Here is a 20,387-nt window from a genome sequence, read left to right on the forward strand (position 1 = left end):
AAAACTTGACAATGGAAAGAACATTTAAAATGATGAGTTATAAGATTGTACTGTATGTGTGTCCTGAGACTTCATTTTGGGACTTTAATTTAATCCTTTAATTTTTGGACTTAATCTGCTGATAAAGAGTCTAATCAGATGCTTTTATCTCCAGCAGCAGAAGATACAAGATGTTGATTTAAAGTGTATCTGGCTCACTGAATAACGGCTGTATCTATACTGACCGGTTGTATATTCAGCATATGGTGTCCTCTACACAAACATGAACCCTATAGTGCCTGAAATTGGTTGTTCGTTGTTGCAAAAGAAAAAGTTCTTTGTCTATCATACTGTACCAGGCAGGTAGTTTCTTAGATGAAAGCTTGAGTCTTAAGAGTTGACAAATTGTCCCTTAAAATATCAGTGAAGATTAAATTAATGTGATTCATGCTCAGCTTTGACCATAAGTTTGACATGAAATACTTCAATGTTACAGATTATTTATTTTTGAAGTACTAGATCCTCAAATACTGGAGCTCCTGCTTCAAAACTATAAAATTAATCAGTTTTATTGATCAGAGAATGTGAAGGTGTGATCCTCTATTCTATTCAATTAAATGCCTTTGTTGTTATTACACAGCAGTACAACAAAATGATGTTTCCCCAGTGGCAGATAACACATAAAAAACACACAATGAGACACATAAAAGACACTATGGATAAAGAATTGTTGTAATAAATATAGATGTAGTAATAAATAAGAGCAGCAGTTTTTGGAACTACAGAAACAGTTTTGACTCCCTCCATGTCGTCTCTCTTCTCTCTCTCGTCTCTCAGAGCTTCGGATCCCGGACAACGCCAACGTCTTCTACGCCATGAACTCCACTGCCAACTACGACTTCGTGTTGAAGAAGCGCGGCCCGAACCGGCCGGTGCGAGCCAAGAACGTGGCCAGTTCGACGCTGCCTCGCATGAAACAGAAGGGACTGAAAATCGCCAAAGGGATTTTCTGAGGAGGAAAACAACACAGGCCACTTCCTGCCCCCCCTTAAAAAACAAACAAACAACCCTTTTTAAACCCCACTCTCTCTCTCTCTCTCTCACCCCTGTGCCGTAACAGTCTCCGCTCCTTCAGAAGTTTCTGTTTCGGGGTCGGTCGGAGGCTACGACTAACCTGAAGTGTCTGAGTTTTGGTAGCGACTGGACTAAACACTGAGATGCCAGAGGAGAAACCTTCCTGTTGTGGATTTGACGGGAAGCAAAAGGAGCACCTTAACCGTGTCGTGGACCACCTGACGAACTTTTTATTAAAAAAAAGGCTGTCAGAGGAAACGTCCTGCTGAGAGAAGAAGCCGTTTCCAGATGTTCACGGAAACCAGTGGACACGATTGTAGGGGAACAAAGGAAAAAAGCAGCGGCGTCGGGTCTGAAAGATTTACTTCATTTCCTTCATCTTTGGTTTACAACTTGTTTACATCGTAAAACATCATTTTAGTTTCACGCACCTTCGATTTAATTCCAAGGAATCTCCCTCAGCAGCCTGAATAGGTCACTCTCCAGTCTTCACTCTTCACGCGCGCCCCCTGCTGGCGCGGAGTGTACATAACCGGACAATGCGACGCCGTGAAGCGAGTGGACCGGCGCCCCCTGGAGTGTGTTTTTTCGAATGTGTTTCTAATTTTTTCAGGGAACTTTTGTGGTGTCGTGTGTGAGTGTTACCTGCCGCCTTTACCGTAACCGTCTCACTCAGTCGCTCGCTCGCTCCTCTAAGGGGGGGAGGAGAGGAAGAGGAGGGGGAGAGAGGAAGAGGGGGTTCCTGATGTCAAAAAAAAAAGTGTTTCTGGGAACTATATCAGCTCTCGACGCTGGAACGCTGGGGAATCGTTTTTATTAACACCAGCGACTCTGATGACGTGGACGGATCTTTTAACTAACTGAACGCTGCCATGTTACACACAAAAAAAAAAAAAAAAAAAAAAAGGTCTGGAAATGGAGACGTGGTGTCAAAAATCCAGTGGGCACAGCCATGAGTCACATGCCACTGTGTTTTCTTTTCTTTTTTTCTTTCTTTCTTTGTTTTATTGTTATAATTCCTGATGATGAATCGTAACCACTACACCAAGAAGGATGTGGCGGTTTTTAACTCGCACTTGACCGAAGAGGAGAACAAAAAAAAAGAAAAAGAAAAAAAAAAAAAGACTGAGTGTATATATCCATTAACACCGACTGTGCAGTATATTCTTTTTGAAACGGACCATGAGATTTTTCTTTGTTAATAGATACCGACTTTTTTTTCTCCTTTTATTTTAATTTGTTTTGTACATTTGTTTTTTTGTTGTTGTTTTTTTTTTTGCATCTCTCTGCTCCGACACGGTGCTGCTAATTATTATCTTTTTCTTCCCGACCCACCGGCCGCCATGTTGGAAAGACGACAGAAACAGTCCGATATATGGAATCTGAACTCTGCCAAGAAAAGGAAGAAGAAAAAAAAAGATTAAATATTTTTTAATTATAAAAGGAAAATTTGTTTTTAAATAATAAATATAAAATGTATTTATTATTATCGTAATTTTTTCAATCAAATATGTCAAATATTTTCAGGTTCCAGCTTCTAAAATTTAAACATTTGCTGATTTTCTTCATAAAAATAAGAATAAGTTACGAAATACTGAGTTAATATTACGATATTAAAAGTATAGCAAACATTTTGAAGTCATCATTAGTTGGGCTGCAACTTCAAATTATTTTCACTATTGATTGTTCTGCCAAATATTTTTGTACTGAATTAATTAATTAATTGAAAATGTTATATTTAAAAGGGACCACATGTAGCTAAAAGCTGATTTTCATCTGTAGTTTCTGGGCAGAATCTTTCTGTCTTTTAGTAACTTATTTTATCAGACCTGCTGTCCAAAAGCCAAAACCTAAAACACATAAGACCGTAAAAAGCAGCAAATCGTCACATTATAGAAGCTGGAAAATGTCAATATTTATTATTTTTGCTTGAAAGTGACTTAAACAATTAATTAAATATCAAAATATCTGTTAATTAATTTTCTATTGAGGAACTAATCAATTAACTGACTAATGATTTCAACTCTAACTCTGAGTATTGTTTAAAAAAAAAAAGAAAATCATACTTAACATTTTATCTTTTTCTTGACATGACTCGACTTCTATAAATAAATGCAAAGCCTCGACAGGCTTTAAAGAAAAATAGATTTCTTAAAAAAACTCAGAAATACACAATAAGACACTAAAATCTGAGTTTTTAAGTGTATGTATTGAAATTGAAATTGAAATTCATTATTAATTGTTTTTTAAGGAGGTTCCCAAAATCCTTTATTAGAGAAACTCTGACATATAAGAGACATTAATGAAAGAGTAAATTAACACAAAACAGTACAATATCCTAAATTTAAGTTCTCCCTCTTACAACATGGCGGCTCTTCCTTCATATCCATGGTAACCACTCTCCAAATGTGCCATGACAGGCCTGCGATGCCCGACGACGACGACGCACCCCCGACGATTCCCGCTGATTTATCCGGCGGGACGGTTTCTCTCTCGTGGCGTCAGCTGTGCGGTTTCTCTTTTTTTTTTAAACGTTGCGATGACGACAGCCAGCAGAGTTTTCAAACACTCATCAGGATAAAGAGAAAAACTCCTTAAATCACCTGGAGTCTCTCTTTTTTTATTATCTCTGTGCTGTCTTTCATCTGCTTCTTTACTAAAAAGGGAAAATCCAACCTGAAAACATCTTATCACTGTTTTTTGGTGATGTACTTTCCACTTTTTGGGGCCATTCTGGTGAATTTCTTTATTTCATTCAAAGCTGATTTTTTAAAGGGCTTCTTCTATTTTTTTGGGACAGTTTTCTCTCTCAGCTGTCACTCATCACTCTCTGTTAATGATCTGTTTTATCTGATCAACAGCAGATCTGCAACTATTTCAATAATATAGTGATATTTTTAAAAATTCAGTTAATTGTTTAGTCTATAAAATGTTGGAAAATAGTGAGAATAGTTCTTCCCATGAGCACGAAATGGCTTCATATGACTTTATTGTGAGTTATGACTTTAAGTCTATTTATTTGCACAAGTTAAAATTAAATAAATACACACAAACAACAATAATATGCACTTAATATAAAAGAAAAAGGAAGCCACACTGGTAGAAAGAGCATCATTAAACCAGAATTAATACATCAATCTAGATATTACGTCTACTACTAACGAATATTTTCATTACTGATTAGTTGAAGATTATTTTCTTGATTAAGTAATGAATAATTCAGTCTATTAAAATTATTAAAAAGGTGTTCCCAAAAGCCTGAGGACATAAAGAGGATTAAAGTTAATAACTGTATTATTATTAATATTTTATTGTTAAAGAAACCAGAAAACAGTCAGATTGAAGAAGCTGGAATCAGAGAATTTGGGTTATTTTTAATAATAAATGACTCACAATGATTAATCAGCTTTCAGAATAGTTGCAGATTAATTTGAACTTGATTGACGAAACAGATTGACGAAACAATTAGTTTTGCCGTTAATCAATTTTTTATGTCATTTTCCAAGTGGAAGTTACAACAAGCACAGATAATATAGTGAATATTCAAATCAATCTAATCACATTAAATGATTGAATACATGCAAATCACCACAAAAAAACTAAATACATTATCTCTCCCCTCCAAAACAAACCCTAAAAGCATCTTATGAACTTTGTCATAATAATAATATTGAATCAGAAATATGCTAAATCTATTAATAAGTGCAAGAATAATGATTTAAGGTTGGTTGTTAATCCATAATCAACTTCCAGCATCATTTAAACTCTGCTTCACTTCTCTTCTCTTGAGTGCTGTTGTATTCTGGGAAATGTAGGATCACCCAATTAAAAGGGGAAAGTGTTTTCACCAAAATAAAACAACAAAACAACAAAATAAATAAAACCCACTTGAATCTCTGAAGGTTGGATTTTTCCCGACGACTCGTTCACATCACCGCAAAATAAAAATAGAAATAAAACACTACGAACATTTTTTTTAACCTGGATTGCACTGCGACCATGTTCTGCCCTTTATTTTGTTAAATTTTCACTTGCATGACGTTCATTTAATTATTTTTTATTTTTTATTTTTTTTAAACGATCAAATGAATGAAGCGCCGTGATTGGATGGACCGAGGAGAGAGAGGGATGAAGAAGAAGCAGCAATACGGTGGCGAGCGGCGCGGCGGGGGAATCGGCGTGAATGTTGTTTTTCGTTAAAACACTGTGACCTTCGACCCCTTTCACTCCGCCCCCCCCCTCCTCCTCCTCCTCCCTCGTTCCCTCTCTCTCACGTTGAGCACTGTGAAAAAAAAAGAACAAAAAAAAAGAAGAGATAATGTCTTGTTTCCCCCTGAATGGTGTCAGTAGTGAATCCCTGGTGACAGGCGTTCATCCTACATGTGCCAAAAAATATGAAGGAAAGAGAGGAGGAGGAGAAGAAGAAGAAAAAGAAAGAGAAGAAAGAGAAGAAGAAGGAAAAGAAAGAGAAGAAGAAGAAGAAGAAGAAGGAGGAGGTTGCTCTGCCTTTCACAGTGTGTGGGGAAGGAAAAAAAATTCAAGTTTGTAATGTTTACTTGTTGTTTCGCATTTTTCTGAAAAACTAAACAAAACTAAAAAAAAAAGGGGTGAGAACACTATTTAAAAAAAAGAAGAAGAGAGAAGTTGTTACAGAAGCCAGTGTCGCCTCCTTGTGGAGAATTTTTTAAAGGATTTTAAGCATCCGATGAAACTTGAAGCAAAGATTTATTTGTGATGAAAGTGCAGATGATGAAGCCGCCGTAGAAAACCGCTAAAAACGTTAAAAAACTGGAGCGTCTCTGCTGCTAAAATCAGGTTTTTTATTCCAACCAAACTTTTTATTTAGAAGTTAAATCAGTGAGGAAAAGATCATCCTTCACTTCTGTCCATTGTGTTTAAAATCTTACTCAACTTACTGAATTATACTGTGTACATTTTCTCCGACTGGTGCTCAACATTTTACATATTTTTGCCAAAGTTTCAGGGATTTAAAAAACAAAACAACACATAGAAGATCGACACTGTGTTTTACACTTTTGCAACAGGACCTTGAATGCATCACTGTGTCTGTAAAAAAGAAAAAAGGTGTTATAGTTTCTCCTGCTTGTGTCGACTCGTAATGGTTAAAAAAAAGCTGGTTCATTATTATTACATTTAGACACATTTCTGAAAGGATAAATGGTATTATTCTATATTGTTCTTATTGTTTACAAATGCAATGAGAAGAAGAATGAAATTGGACCTAAAAAAGCCCAAAAAAATCTTCTTAAAAGAAAAAAAAAGCAAAAGCAGCAACACACACAAAACTCTCTGACTTCCCCTGCTGGTTGCTCTCAGCTCCAAGTCTTATTTTTTCCTACTGAAAATGAAATACATCTTTAAAAACTGGTCACAAATATATAGTTTAAGCAGCTGGACACTGTAGTTAGTTTTAATAAGGATGCAACCAACTATTATCTACACTCTCAATTAGACATTTTGTGTAAAAGATGTCAGAAAATAGTGAAAAATGCTTATTGTGACGTCCAGAAATTCAATTTATGACACAGAAAAGCTTCATATTGTCATTTTTAAGAAGCTGCAACCAGCAAATCTTTAATATTTATGCTTAAAAAAACATATTTAGTTATTGTCAGAATAGTTGCAGCTTTAGTTTTTTAGTTCTTTAGTAACGTCACTCTAACAAGGAGGGAAAAGAAACATTATCTTCACTCTAAGTTAATAGTTCAAAATCCAAAGAAATTTAATTTACCGTCCCGAACGACACAGAAAAGCTTTGTATCGTCTCTTTTAAGGAGCTGCAACCAGCAAACCTTTAAGTAACGTCACTCAGAAATGAGGTGAAAGTGCATTTGAAGGGGAAAAAAAGGACATAAGTTCCGTTTTCCCAGCATGACTTGAACGCAGCATTGGTTGGAATAAAAACACAGTAAGCAGTGATTTCTTTCTTTCTTTCTGTGTTTTCTGCAGCAGCTTCATCTCTTAGCGTTACTCTGCCAGGTTTTGAGAGTCTCCTGTTTGTGAGTTTCCTAAACCCCCCCCCTCACCTCTCACCTCTCACCCCCCCCCCCCCTCCCCTTACGAGCGTCTCCATGGTGATGCTGAGGTTGATGTTGGACTGATGAATCCGTGCGTGTTGAAAAAGCTCTTTTTTCGTCGTAGCCCGTGTTGACATGAACGTACATTTTTCGTGATTTGACCTGATTCTGTGCGAGTTTGAACAAAAAAAAAAAAAAGGCTGCGTTTACAAGAAGAAAAGAAAAAAAAAAGACTACAACTGGAAACCAGCTGGCGTGGTGTGTGTGTGTGTGTGTGTGTGTTTATATCCGTTTTGTTTCGTTCCCCCCCCTGAACTGTGCTCGGGTGCCATTTTTCCATTTTAACAAAAGGATTTCAGAACTTTTTCTAACTGCAGCCTCTCGTTTATTTTACTTTTCCTACTTTTTTTCTTCCCCAAGAACACAAAAAACCCCTTATGTAGAATACAAAACTGTCCTTCTTGATTTATGTCTTTGTTTATTTATTGATTTGTATATAGAGATTTTGTTTTTGCATTGTACATTCTCTCCTTTCTTGGTTATAGATTAATATATTCATGTATATACGAATAAACATTAAGTTTATAAAAGTTAAAAAAGGCTGTTTTTTGGTGTTTTTTTATGCTGAATCTGCTCTTCATATTACACAACAGATGCAATAAATCGTTTAATGAGAAGAAGGTTTAAATGTTTACATGTGTTGTGATGCTTAATAATTAAAAAGTATATGAAGTAAAAGAAAATACACATAACTACACAAAGTTAGAGAGAATAAAATAAGAGAAAGAACATCAATAGAAAGAATAAAGAACAATAAATAATAATAAGTACACGCATTAAAAAGACAATAATAGTAAAAAACAAGTAATCATACAAAGTAAAAAACTGAAATGAACAATATCACACTTCTAAAAGATATATTTAATACATAATATGAAAATATATTGAAAAGAGCTTTTACCAAGTTATAAAAAAAGGAGGTTTAATGACATCAGGAAAACTTTATGTTCTAAAATTTAAAAATATATATAAAAAGCAGGTTTGTTTATGTATCATTTTATTACTGATATAAACTGTATGGACAAAAGTGTTCTGTTTGTTTAATTTAATATGAGAAGCATAACATCCCAATTAATAAATAAATACAAATGTTCAGGGAATTAGCAGTGTTGAGAAGTTACATAATTTAATTATAAAATAAATCTAACTAATCTGTTACAGACATTAATATAAAACTTATTTTTTTATGTTTATTACTGAGGTCATAGTGGGTGAGGGTGCTGCGTTATAGTGAATGGTGTTCCTATTATTTTGTCCACTCCATTAACATACATGAGAGGGGCAAAATATTAGGAACACCAGTCAGTATAATATAATGCACCCTAATACACCAGCATCACCCACTATATGACCTCAGTAATAAACATAAAGTAGAATTATCACCTTAATGACAATGTCAACAAAAACTGAAAATATATAAACTTAATTAAAGTAGAATTTAAAGCAGAGTTGTTGTTAATTTTCCATATTTAGGGTCAAGCATGAGCCTTGATGTTAACAGTAAAGGCAGCACAGAGACACACTGTCTCTCTCCTTGAGATGGTGAACGCAGCTGTCTGTGGAGGAGTAGCTTTGATAACAGTGGCACAGCGTTACCGTAGCAACCAAGGTTACAGGATATGACTGTCTGACTCCCTAAATTCACAGATGGGTAACTATGTTTCCTTGTGTGCAGAATAATAAACCAACAGGCTACTTCCCATTACTGTAGATGCCAGGGTTATTATAGCTTTAAAATGTTCATTATCTTTTCACTGCTAGTTTTTATCTTAGTTTTAGTTAACTGTAATAACTCTGGTAGATGCACCGAGTATGACCTGTGAAGGCTTAAAGACTTAAAGTTTCTACAGAGTCGTGGCGATATCGTGCATCAGACAGCTGTACTGATAATTAATACTTTGATTCTCTTTCAGTGTCAGACATCCTGGACTCCTGGAGCACTTTTCTCTACTTCTGAGTTTAACCACTGACAAACACATTCTCTATAACAGTACTGACAATAAAAGATAGTATTAAAATTAAAGTAACAAGAGTAAACAAACATTCAGAGATGTTCAGTTTACAATGTAGAAGCAGCAAATTTAACACCATCCTTTTTTTTAAGGGGTTATTTATTTATTTATTTATTTATTTATTTATTTATTTATTTATTTATTTATTTAGTTAGTTAGTTAGTTAGTCAGTAAGTTATGTAGTTATTTATCTATTTATTTATCCACGTATTTATTTATTCATTTATGTATTTATTTATTTAACGATTATTTATTAATTAATTCATCTATGTATGAATTTATTAATCTATGTATTTATGTATTCATTTATTTTTTTATTTATTATATAAAACAAAGTACACGCACATTAACACACACACACACACTAACTACACGCTGAGCTTCTATTTCGTCATCTCTCGGCGACAGGACGCTACTCCTCCTCATCGGCGCATGCGCAGCAGCTGTACTCTTTGTTATTCAGTATGGCGCTGAGTAAAACATTTGGGCAGAAACCTGTCAAATTCCAGCTGGAGGAGGATGGAGACTTTTACATGATCGGCTCGGAGGTTAGTACCTGTCTCCTTTAACAAACTGCTTTGTTCCCAGAGTTGTAATATAAAGCAGAACGTTGTAGTTTTAATGTCACCTCTCACTGACCCGGCGCGTTAGCTGCTAGCCGGCTAACGATGCTAACAGCGCTTAAAGCTTCATTCATTTATTTTAAGGTTTAAATGTTGATTTAAGTGAGAAAAGCCAAGTTTATAAAACAAACTAGTGTATTTATTAGTGATATATAATGAAGTTTGATGTGTAAGCACTCGTATTTCTGTCGGATTAATTCGGGTTTATTTCGTTTGAGCTAATATTAGCTTTGAAGCAGGAGCTGTGTTACGGTTTAATTGGTGACCCTGGTAACTGGTGCCTTTTCACATAGTTCTCCTAATTGTAGTTTAATCCTCTGTTTTTTTAATGCATACCCATTTGTGTTTAATATCTAAGTTATGATAAACACGTCTATAAGTTTGATTGTGTTCAGTATCTTGTAAATGTGAGAGAGTCACCAGTTAACACGGTCGCCAGATAATCCGTAACACCGGCTGCTAAACACAACAAAACTGCCCTGTTTCTTTTCTAAAGCAGTTTAAATATTAAAAGTCTTACTTGTTAAGTAAGATAGATATTTTTTAATGTATTTTCTTAGCTTCCTGTTACATTAATATTGTGCAATGTATGTTGTTTTTTTAATGTAATATCTGCTGTAAGGTTATTTTTATTTAGAACTAATGACAGGAAATTAATCTTAATCCTTTTTACTGAGAACAAAAGATGCAGAATAAACTCCAAATTAACCAGATACCCACTCAATATGCTCTCCTATTATATCAGTCAAACTTCATTTATATAGCATCTTTCATACAGGTTCATTCATTTATACTCTTAAATTCAACGCTCATTTTTTTGTTGTCATATTTTCTGTAATATTGTGAATTTTTAATATTTTTTAAAGTGGATGCTTAAGTTAAAAATAAACTCATTTGTGTTTTCCGCCTCTCTCTGCACTCTATATAATCTGCTCTTTGTCATTTTTGTGTAAAATTGAACTTAAATGTGTTTCACTGATAAACTGACTAATGTAGACATTAAAACTATTTAAGATAAATTCACACTTTAAATATAAAAGTAAGACTGTATGAAAATAAATATCATAAACTTATGTATTTTGAAATGTTTTTTAAATGCAAAATATATATGTGACAATTTATCATGACAGTTTATAAATCATATTATCAACTACTTGTGATTTTTGTAACAAATGGAGAGCTGTGAAAGTGAATAACCTCCCTCCAAACCTCCCAAAAATGCAACAAATATATCATTGTGTATCCAAAATGACATCATTCATTTCTCTGTGTGTGTGTAGGTGGGGAACTACCTCCGTATGTTCAGAGGCTCACTGTATAAGAGATATCCGTCGTTATGGAGGAAACTGGCATCTGTAGACGAGCGGAAGAAGATTGTGGAGTCATCACACGGTCAGTAGAGAGCAGTCGAACAAACCTTCATACATATGTGTTTATAAGTTAATAGTTACTGGTGCATTCAAATAAACCAGTCTTTAATAGAAAAGCGTTATTCCCAGTATTTTTACGTTATGTAAAAAACAGACAATGAGACACATAAAAGACACTGTGGATAAAAATGGCAGTAATAAATATATGTAGTATTTCTTCCTTTTTCAATATAGATGCAGTAATAAATTAGAGCAACAATGGTCAAGTTTAATGTTTTTTTTTTATAATTATAAGAATTAAATCCACAGTGAAGATTACTGTCATTTTATACAATAAAGTTTATAGTTAAGCTGTAAAATATTATACCTCCATTATATATCTTTGACACAAGTGTTTGATAACCACATTGCTTAAAAAAATGTGTTTATATTCTGTATATATTACATTATCTGCCAATATATTGATATGGGATATATTGTTTTACTCTCTAATATCGGCATCAGTCAGGCTGTAAACATGACTCACAATATGATTTTCAGTCATACTTTTTTATTATTTCTGTTCATGTCATTATGTTATTTATTTGTTATGTTATTTTGAATCTTATTTAGTGACTTTTTCTTTATTTTCTGTCAAATTTTTGCTTCTGACTGATAGTGTGAATTCAGGAATTTCTTCTCGGATCAATAAAACAGTCAGTCTTTCCACACATCCAAATAAATACTGATACATTTGTATAATAGTAAAGTAAATAATCAGCTCACAAGAACAAATATTATAAGTATGCCATGTTTCTTTATGCTGTAGAGATTGACGACATGTTATTTTGTTATAATGAGAATATAAAACGTCGTCGTTATCGGCTGCAGCTCTCGTGTTGACTCTGCTCTGCTTCCTGCGCCTCAGATCACGGTTACACTCAGCTCGCCACCAGCGTGACTCTGCTGAAAGCCGCGGAGGTCGAGGAGATCCTGGAAGGAAACGATGAGAAGTACAAAGCTGTCTCCATCAGCACAGAGCCGCCCGCCTACCTCAGGTACGTCCAACGCTGTCACATGTTTAAAAAAAGATGTATCTAGACAGAGAAACAGCGGATGTTCATGTGTGTGTATTAGAAAGGATAAAGCTGATGTTCATGTGTGTGTATTAGAAAGGATAAAGCTGATATTCATGTGTGTCTGTCTCGTTGTGTGTTCAGGGAACAGAAGGCAAAGAGGAACAGTCAGTGGGTTCCTACGCTGCCCAACAGCTCTCACCACCTGGACGCTGTGCCCTGCTCCACCACCATCAACCGCAGCCGACTGGGACGCGACAAGAAGAGGACTTTCCCTCTGTGGTGAGCAACACTGAAATCACTCCTTCATTGTTCCTTATATAAAAGACTCTCTGTAGTTTACCTCTGTAGTGAGAAATAAGTTGAGATTTTGGACACTTCTGAATCATCATTACTGTAGTTTTCTCAGCTATTAAAAGGAAATGTTGTGAGATTTGTTTACTCTGACAATCTGGACATGAAGTCAAAAAGTATCAAAGTAAATTTAGTGCACTATGTATCACTACTACACCGCCATCGTGTCCTTTTCTAATCTAAATAGTCTTTTTACTTTAGTTTATTTCTTTCGATCATGTTAAAATATGCAGGGAAACAAACCAAAATAGAAATTACAGCAAATTTTAGTTAATCAACAAAAATAATAACCATTTAATTGTAGAAAAAAAACCTTTTTTATACTCAAACAATCAAATTAAAGCCAAAAAAACTTTTAAAAAAAACACATCTTTGAGGTTTGAAATAAGCTTTTCAAACTTGAAATAAATAATGAACCTAAATATTTTATTACATTTGCGATCTAATCTTTATTTTACCAGGAAAAACCTAACTGAGACAAAGTTTCAGACAAGATAAAATCAAACAAATTCATCAATGTAAAATAATAAAATCATGAATAAAAATACAACCTTAAACCATGTGATGATAATTCAGATTAGATCTATAGAAAGACTAAACAGGCCCTCGTCTCCATAGTAACAGCAGGTTAATACCTGCCCTTCAAACTTATTATTTATAGACGCAGTTAGCATCAGCAGCATTACCTTCAGGTTTGGTAAATCACAATGCGTGTGCTAAATGAACACATTTACATTTTCTCCTCCCTGTATTTTGCACACTGGGGTTAAAACGCCTCATATTACATTCATTACGGTAAACTACTAATATTACATTCATTACGGTAAACTACTAATATTACATTCATTATGGTAAACTACTAATATTACATTCATTACGGTAAACTACTAATATTACATTCATTACGGTAAACTACTAATATTACATTCATTATGGTAAACTACTAATATTACATTCATTACGGTAAACTACTAATATTACATTCATTACGGTAAACTACTAATATTACATTCATTACGGTAAACTACTAATATTACATTCATTACGTTAAACTACTAATATTACATTCATTACGGTAAACTACTAATATTACATTCATTACGTTAAACTACTAATATTACAGTAAACTACTAATATTACATTCATTACGGTAAACTACTAATATTACATTCATTATGATAAACTACTAATATTACATTCATTACGGTAAACTACTAATATTACATTCATTACGGTAAACTACTAATATTACATTCATTACGGTAAACTACTAATATTACATTCATTACGGTAAACTACTAATATTACATTCATTATGGTAAACTACTAATATTACATTCATTACGGTAAACTACTAATATTACATTCATTACGATAAACTCCTCATATTACATTCATTACGGTAAACTACTAATATTACATTCATTACGGTAAACTACTAATATTACATTCATTATGGTAAACTACTAATATTACATTCATTACGGTAAACGTACTAAATGGACAGCGCGTATTATCTTGCACAGTTGAAAGATGCAAACCTCAGTGCGCTGCGTTAGTAGATCAGCTTACGTATTTTTTGTGGGTGATGTCAAGTTTCCACACGTTTCTACACACGCAGACCTTTAGTACATCAGGCCCAAAGTGCAAAGAGCATCTTTCTGTTATATCATGTTTAACTTAGGTTGCTTGTCAGTAAGTTTTTGGTTCATTTCCTGTTTGTCTCGTGCAGCTTTGACGACCACGACCCAGCAGTGATCCACGAGAACGCCACTCAGTCCGAAGTCCTGGTTCCGATCCGTCTGGACATGGAGATCGAGGGACAGAAACTCAGAGACGCTTTCACCTGGAACATGAACGGTATGAACTCCCATCATGCTCAGAAAAGTGTTATTTTTATTAAAGAGAGAGCAAACATGATATTTATCTTCTTCTCTTTAAACGTTCAGAGAAGCTGATGACGCCCGAGATGTTCGCTGAGATCCTGTGTGACGACTTGGACCTGAACCCGCTGGCCTTCGTCCCCGCCATCGCCTCGGCCATCAGACAGCAGATCGAGTCGTATCCGACAGACAGCATCCTGGAGGAGCAGACGGACCAGAGGGTCATCATCAAGGTGACGCTCTAAAACAGGAAGGGGGGGAAGTTGGTTTAGCTCAAGGGTCAAATACAGTCTGATCTGATCTGATCTGATGTGGGCCCGATTATTAAAAAGATGAAAGGAAGGGAGGAAAGAAGAAAGAAATGGGGTAAGGATAGAAAGAAAGAAAGAAAGAAAGAAAGAAAGAAAGAAGGAAGTAAGGGAGGGAGGAAAATAAGAAGGTCAGAAGGAAGGAAAAAAAGGACAGAAGGAAGGAAAGAAAAGAAGGACAGAAGGAAGGAAGGAAAAGAATGTCGGAAGGAAGGGAAGAAGGACAGAAGGAAAAAAAGGACAGAAGGAAGGGAGGAAGGAAGGAAGGAAAAAAAAGAAGGGCAGAAGGGAGGAAGGAAAAGAAGGACAGAAGGAAGGAAAAGAAGGACAGAAGGAAGGGAAGAAGGAAGGAAGGAAAAGAAGGACATAAGGGAGGAAGGACAGGAGGAAAGAAGGAAGGAAGGAAGGAAAAGAAGGACAGGATGAAGAAGGAAAAAAAGGACAGAAGGAAGGAAAAGAAGACAGGAAGGAAAGTGGGCTGGATTGGACCCGTTGGCAGCCCTGTTCTGGCCCACGGGCCTCATGTTTGACCCCCTTCTCTAAACCAGTAACTGTGTGTTAAACGTCGTTAACTGTCTTTTTCTCTCAGTGATGACGTCATGTTTTTGTTGTCTTCTCTCCCAGTTGAACATCCACGTGGGCAACATCTCTCTGGTGGACCAGTTCGAGTGGGACATGTCCGAGAGGGAAAACTCTCCGGAGAAGTTCGCTCTGAAGCTTTGCTCCGAGCTCGGCCTGGGAGGAGAGTTTGTCACCACCATCGCGTACAGCATCCGAGGTCAGCTGAGCTGGCACCAGAGGACGTACGCCTTCAGGTACCGACAGAAACACTGTGCACCTATATTAGTATATTTACATTAGTGCACTTCTATTAGTATATTTACATTAGTGCACTTATATTAGTATATTTATGGTAGTGCACTTCTATTAGTATATTTATGGTAGTGCACTTCTATTAGTATATTTACAATAGTGCATTTCTATTAGTATATTTACAATAGTGCACTTCTATTAGTATATTTATGGTAGTGCACTTCTATTAGTATATTTACATTAGTGCACATCTATTAGTATATTTACAATAGTGCACTTCTATTAGTATATTTATGGTAGTGCACTTCTATTAGTATATTTACATTAGTGCACTTCTATTAGTATATTTACATTAGTGCACTTCTATTAGTATATTTACATTAGTGCACCTATATTAGTATATTTACATTAGTGCACTTCTATTAGTATATTTATGGTAGTGCACTTCTATTAGTATATTTACATTAGTGCACTTCTATTAGTATATTTACATTAGTGCACTTCTATTAGTATATTTACATTAATGCACTTCTATTAATATATTTATATTAGTGCACTTCTATTAGTATATTTACATTAGTGCACTTCTATTAGTATATTTACATTAGTGCACCTATATTAGTATATTTACATTAATGCACTTCTATTAGTATATTTACATTAGTGCACTTCTATTAGTATATTTACATTAGTGCACTTCTATTAGTATATTTACATTAGTGCACCTATATTAGTATATTTACATTAATGCACTTCTATTAGTATATTTACATTAGTGCACTTATATTAGTATATTTACAAAAGTGCACTTCTATTAGTATATTTACATTAATGCACTTCTATTAGTATATTTACATTAGTGCACTTCTATTAGTATATTTACGTTAGTGCACTTATATTAGTATATTTACATTAGTGCACTTATATTAGTATATTTACAAAAGTGCACTTCTATTAGTATATTTACATTAATGCACTTCTATTAGTATATTTACATTAGTGCACTTCTATTACTATATTTACTTTTACCGTAATAACTGGAGAAGCTGCACCCGTTAAAATAGAAACACTGACAAAATGTAACAATCCTTAATATTTCTTTAGTTACGGGTCCGTGGCCGACTTATTAGTGACCTCTGAGCTACGCAATATGTTTTTTTTTTTTTATTATTATTGCTGCGTCTTTTCCACTTTGTGTGTATTACTTTCGTCATCGGTCCTCGGAGAGCAACGAGCATCATTTCCAACACAAGTCTGTAAAAAGGAATTTCCTGATTTTGACATTTTTCTTTTTAGGATGTTGTACAAACAAACAAACTGTGTGGAAACAGTCTGCCCTGTCTCTGACTCTTTTACTGTTTATGCTGTTACCATGGTGATGCAACCTTTCACTTTTTTGGGGGGGACACTGACCCAGAACCTGAAACCAGCAGATTTCTCCTTCCTGTTGCATTTGGTGCAGCCCAAACTCGTGTTTCAAAACCCAAAACAGCAGCTGTGGAAGATTTCAGTTTGTTTTCCAGCTTATTTCACGACATTTAATGATGATTTGTAACATTTTCTTTTTTATTACACACAAAGTCAAAAGGGACAGAGTTGAGCTTGTTGGGACATCAGAGCATCCAGACACACACTGAACCCTCTCTAATAGTGACCTCTTACCTTCATGCTATTAATCAAAGGGTGTAGCCTGCGTCTTTTGGCCAGCATGTTGCACCCAGCTACAGAAACAAGAGGTCAAATCTGTCGTCGGACCTTCGCTTTAACTTCTCACGCTTGTTGTTTTTCACTTTGTTTTCGGTTCTGTTTCCACTGAGCTGAGACGTTTCTAAAATGACCAACAGAGTCAGGAATTCGTTTGGTGGTCCGTGGTCTCTCTCTGCTTATCCGGCCTGTCAAAAAATCTGATAGATGTGTCCGTTATATTACAAAATATTTACCTAACTACAGCAGAAACAACGTCAGCTGTTCTGATTTTTACAATTCAAACACACTTGACATGTTTTTTAGGATCCAGCTCTGAGTCTCATGAGTCTCACGATGATTAGAAAACATCTGAGGTTTGTTAATAAAGTGTTTCCTGTTGTTGTTGTTGTTGTTTTTGTCAGTGAGAACCCGCTGCCCACGGTGGAGATAGCCATTAGAAACACAGGCGATGCTGACCAGTGGTGCCCCCTGCTGGAGACGCTGACAGACGCAGAGATGGAGAAGAAGATCAGAGACCAGGACAGAAACACGAGGTGAGAAAACAGCTGATTATTTACTCTGTTTGTTCAATTTAAAGACATTTATCACTATTTTTAAGTCATGAAAACAATAATTATTCATCAGCAGTGAAACTAATAGTTAGTTGCAGCTCTTATTACATTATTAAGGTTTATAAACATCTGGATTTTGTGTCCTTATGCCTTAATTTTAACAACATTTACTCAGAGCTAGAGATCGGAGTTGAGTTCTTGGGTTTTATTTTTTAGACTGTGTATTTTATTATTTATTATATTACATGTATATACGTATTTTTGTTTTATTAGTACAACTTTTGGGTATGTTTAGTAATACATTTTTAGTTTGTTTAAAAAGAAAAAGTGAGGAAACTCATCTTAAATCAAATATAATCTAAGATTTTTCCTTCTGTCTAAAGTGAAACTTTATTAAGTGAATAAAGTTAAGTTAATATATTAAGCAAGTTAATCTTATTTTGCAAAGAAAAGCATCAAATTCTCTCAAACAAGCAAATAATCTGCTTTTTTTCAATGTAAAAATGAATGAAAATTATAATTTAAATATCAAATTAGCTGCAGATACATTTTGTCAATCAACTAATCCATTAATTGTATCTCTAAATTGAGATGGGCTGTAAAAAAGCTGTTTTTAAAGGTGATTAATGGGTTTATCCTCCACTGCAGCTCTTCATTCACTACAGCAGAGGAGTTTTTTGTGGCTTATTTGTTGACGCAGTTTGTTTTGTGTCAATTTACTCTCTTATACGACACAGAAAAGCATCAAATTCTCTCAAACAAGCAAATATGTGGGTTTATTTTCCTGTAATAATTTATAAAAATGATTATTTGATCATCAAATTAGCTGCAGATAAATGTTCTGTCCATCATGATTACAGCTTTAAGTTGAGACTGGCTGTAAAAGCAAAACTGTGTTAAAGGTGAAAAATGGGTTTATTCACCGTTACTGCCCAGTGTGCACAACAGCAGACGAGGTTTTTCTGTCAAATTCTCTCAAACAAGCAAATATTTGACTTTTTTCACCTGTAAAAATGAATAAATAGATTAATTTGATGATCAAATCAATTTTAATTAATTGATTAATTGCAGCTCTATGTTGAGATGTGCTTTGAAAAGACAGTTTTAAAGGTGAAAAGTGGGTTTAACCTCATCAAAGTCTCACAAACAAGATAATATTTGTCTTTTTTTACCTGTAAAAATGAATGAAAATTATTAATTATGAAACTACTTTAGCTCTAAGTCAAATTGAGCTGTAAAAACACAGTTTCAGAGTTGGAGCAGTGCCTCTCTGTGTGCACTATAGTTTAAGTGACGTATTTAATTGACGCTCTGTTTGCTCCGCAGGCGAATGAGGCGACTGGCGAACACGGCTCCTGCGTGGTAAACGACGTCGGCAGCGTCGGCGCCCCCTGCAGGACAAGATGCTCCTCCATCCTGACGTCCTCTCCGCTCAGCCCGGTCCTCAATCAGCCGCTCAGCGTTGTCCTCCTGTTTGTTTTTTGTTTTTTTATTAATAATATTCGGTTCTTGTTTGGAAACCCCCCCCTCTCTCTCTCTCTCTCCTCCTCCTCCTCCTCTTCCTCCCTGATAGAAAACATCCCTCCCTCCTTCGTGTTTCCCTCGTGGAGAAGCTGCTCTTTCACTTTGACCACTGACTCTTATTTACCAGAGGGGAGAATTAAAAAAAAAAAAAAAAAATCACACAAACCAGTCTCAGATAATATATTGTTTTGTTGTATTTGTTGTCTTTTTGTACATTTTAATAATTCTTACAAAATAAAATAAAAAGTGAATGAGCTTGATTCGTTGTGGTTATATTGTTGTTTTTTTACATTTCTGCCACAGTGAGGTTAGACTGATGTTTAGTGTTTGATTAATTACCTTTTATAAACATATTGTTATGAGTTACAAACATTTCTGCCAGAGTTAGATTCATTCCTGATCTTTCACATGACAGAAAAACTGGATTTTTGAGTTTTTTTTGTGCTTTTCGCAATAATTAAGTAATATTTGAATCAAAATCTGATGATAAATTTAATGTTTTTGTTTGCTGTCAATCAAGTAGATCAAAATACAGTCATGATAGAGCAGATAAATTCACCTTATGACTGTTAAACTCTTTATAAATAACACCTAATTAACTTTAAACTACTTTTAGCTGCAGAGAAATAGATTTGAAACCTGGAGATATGACATAAAATAAATGTCTTTGCACACTTATTTATGTAAGTGTTCATATTTAGAAACTGCCTGAATGATAAAATGTTTTTACATTAAGATTAAGAGTTTAAAATAACTGCAATTTTAATTATAATTTACATAATTATCAGAAACGATCTGTGGAAAAGTAAACATTTAAACTTCAATTAAAGTTTATATAACCACTAAGTTTGAAGTCAAAGCTATAATATTTATAATATTTATGGGTTTTATTACATGTGGAATAAAATATAATAAATCTGACTGATGTGTTTCTGCTTAAAGATAAATATACACAATAGCACATAAGTGAATATTTTGATAGATGATAAATCTGCTTGTGATTAATATATTAATATAGCATCTGTCAGGTTTATAT

General features: G+C 34.6%; 2 protein-coding genes and 1 pseudogene across 6 annotated transcripts in view; 2 read left to right on the forward strand and 1 right to left on the reverse strand.

Annotated features, from left to right (window-relative positions):
* The window catches only part of LOC133978513 (ral guanine nucleotide dissociation stimulator-like), a 69,128-nt gene extending 61,456 nt beyond the window's left edge, over positions 1 to 7,672 (forward strand). For all 5 annotated transcript variants that reach the window (XM_062416769.1, XM_062416770.1, XM_062416771.1 and 2 more), the window contains exon 18: positions 817 to 7,672. In XM_062416769.1, coding sequence (XP_062272753.1) covers positions 817 to 992 — 176 coding nt within the window. In that variant the 3' untranslated portion in view covers positions 993 to 7,672. The remainder of the gene's footprint in view (positions 1 to 816) is intronic.
* The window catches only part of LOC133978509 (uncharacterized), a 455,381-nt pseudogene that overhangs the window by 110,104 nt on the left and 324,890 nt on the right, over positions 1 to 20,387 (reverse strand).
* On the forward strand, positions 9,597 to 19,611 carry smarcb1a (SWI/SNF related, matrix associated, actin dependent regulator of chromatin, subfamily b, member 1a). Its single transcript, XM_062416807.1, has 9 exons — positions 9,597 to 9,711; positions 11,067 to 11,178; positions 12,064 to 12,193; positions 12,356 to 12,493; positions 14,298 to 14,425; positions 14,515 to 14,681; positions 15,381 to 15,571; positions 17,678 to 17,809; positions 19,154 to 19,611. Exons 1-9 carry the CDS (start codon positions 9,628 to 9,630, stop codon positions 19,191 to 19,193), a joined length of 1,122 nt encoding a protein of 373 aa, XP_062272791.1. The 5' UTR covers positions 9,597 to 9,627; the 3' UTR covers positions 19,194 to 19,611.

This window comes from Scomber scombrus, chromosome 4 (assembly GCF_963691925.1).
Source record: "Scomber scombrus chromosome 4, fScoSco1.1, whole genome shotgun sequence".
Classification (NCBI taxonomy): Eukaryota; Metazoa; Chordata; class Actinopteri; order Scombriformes; family Scombridae; genus Scomber; species Scomber scombrus.